The sequence below is a fragment of the Alligator sinensis genome, unplaced genomic scaffold (assembly GCF_000455745.1).
Source record: "Alligator sinensis unplaced genomic scaffold, ASM45574v1 scaffold1660_1, whole genome shotgun sequence".
Classification (NCBI taxonomy): domain Eukaryota; kingdom Metazoa; phylum Chordata; order Crocodylia; family Alligatoridae; genus Alligator; species Alligator sinensis.
Window position 1 is genome coordinate 41368 of NW_005843061.1, and position 1356 is coordinate 42723.

At 65.6% G+C, this 1356-nt stretch overlaps 1 protein-coding gene across 1 annotated transcript in view; it reads right to left on the bottom strand.

Annotated features, from left to right (window-relative positions):
• Nucleotides 1-1356, bottom strand: part of KCNH2 (potassium voltage-gated channel subfamily H member 2) — a 17854-nt gene that overhangs the window by 15869 nt on the left and 629 nt on the right. Inside the window, 2 exon segments of the mRNA XM_025193518.1 lie at nucleotides 1-25; nucleotides 1029-1352. The exon segment at nucleotides 1-25 is cut by the window's left edge and continues 199 nt beyond it. Of these exon segments, the coding sequence (XP_025049303.1) occupies nucleotides 1-25; nucleotides 1029-1352 (349 nt within the window).

The following is a 1356-nucleotide window of genomic DNA, read 5'->3' on the forward strand; positions in this document are numbered from 1 at the left end:
GCGCTGCGCACGTTGTTCACGGCGCCTGCAGGGCCAGGGGACGGGTCAGGGTGGGGGGCACGTGGCAGGAGCTCCACAGCCCCTGTGGGGTGCAACGGGGTGCAGGGAGCAGCCCTGGGGGCCCGTTGAAGCAGGCGTGGGTGGGCACGGCCACGGGGAGGTGCTCCAGGCTGTGGGAGGAGAAGGGGTGCTGCACCCCTGGTCCCATCACATGGGGTCCCCCAGAAGGGTCTGGAGTATCGTGGTGATGGCTGTGGCTCCCAGGCTGTCCCATGGGCTCCACGCCCAGCCCGTGGCACCGGGGGCTGCACCGTGGAGGGGGACCCACGGAGCATGGCTGTGTGCAGTGCCAGGGGATCAGTGCGTGGCTGCCGGATATCGCTGGCTGTTAATGTAATTATTCCCCGGGTAATGTACTTAGCAGGATGATCTTAACTAGGCAATTCCTGTCCTCATCCTGCACCTAAGAGGATTGGGCACAGGGTGCGATGGCCTGGGAACTGGAGAGGGGCACGGCAGTGTTGTAACAGGCAGGCGTGCATGTGCACATGTACGTACAGGTCCCGGCAGCGACCGGCGCACCAGTGCATGTTCATGTGTACATGCATGTGCATACCTATGTGTGTATCAGCACACATGTACAGGCTCTGGTAACAAAAGGAGCAGGAGCACCCATGCCCATGTGCACATGTGTGTGTTTGGACACATATGTACGTTCTCCAGCCATGCCAGCTGCAGCAGCAACAGTGTGCTCATGTGCACACGTGCACATGAGCACCCTGTCACACGTGGGGCATGTGACTGGGGCCACACCAGCTGCTCTCCTGCTGTGCCCAGGCCCAGCCCATGTCCAGCCCAGCTCCCATGCCCGGCACTGGGTCCCTGAGGATATGGGGGACTCTGGCCACATCCAGACCGTGGCCTGGCTCCTTGTCACCCCCAGCTGCTGGTGCTTGGGCTCTGGCAGCCACGTGCACCCCAGTGCATGCTAGTCCCTGCGCCAGCCCTGCCCCAGTGCACACTGGTACCTGTGCTGGCGTGGCGCACGTGGCCCCGTTTGTCACCCTCGGCCCTCATGGCCTCGATGTCGTCGACGGAGGAGGCACGGCGCACGCTGTAGCAGCTCTCGCGGGACCGGCTCCGTGACAGGCTGCAGTTGGAGAAGGAGGCATTGGGGTCGAGCCGGGTGCAGGCGCGGTCGGGCCGGGGCGACGAGTGGGTGACGGGTGGCTCCGGGCTCTCGTCCCCAGCCCCAGCCTCGTCCAGCTCCATCAGTGCCCGCTGGTCCTCGGGCTCCGAGCCGCCGGGGCCTGCGGGCTCCAGGGACGAGCCGGCCCCGTTGCGGCCCCAGGGCTC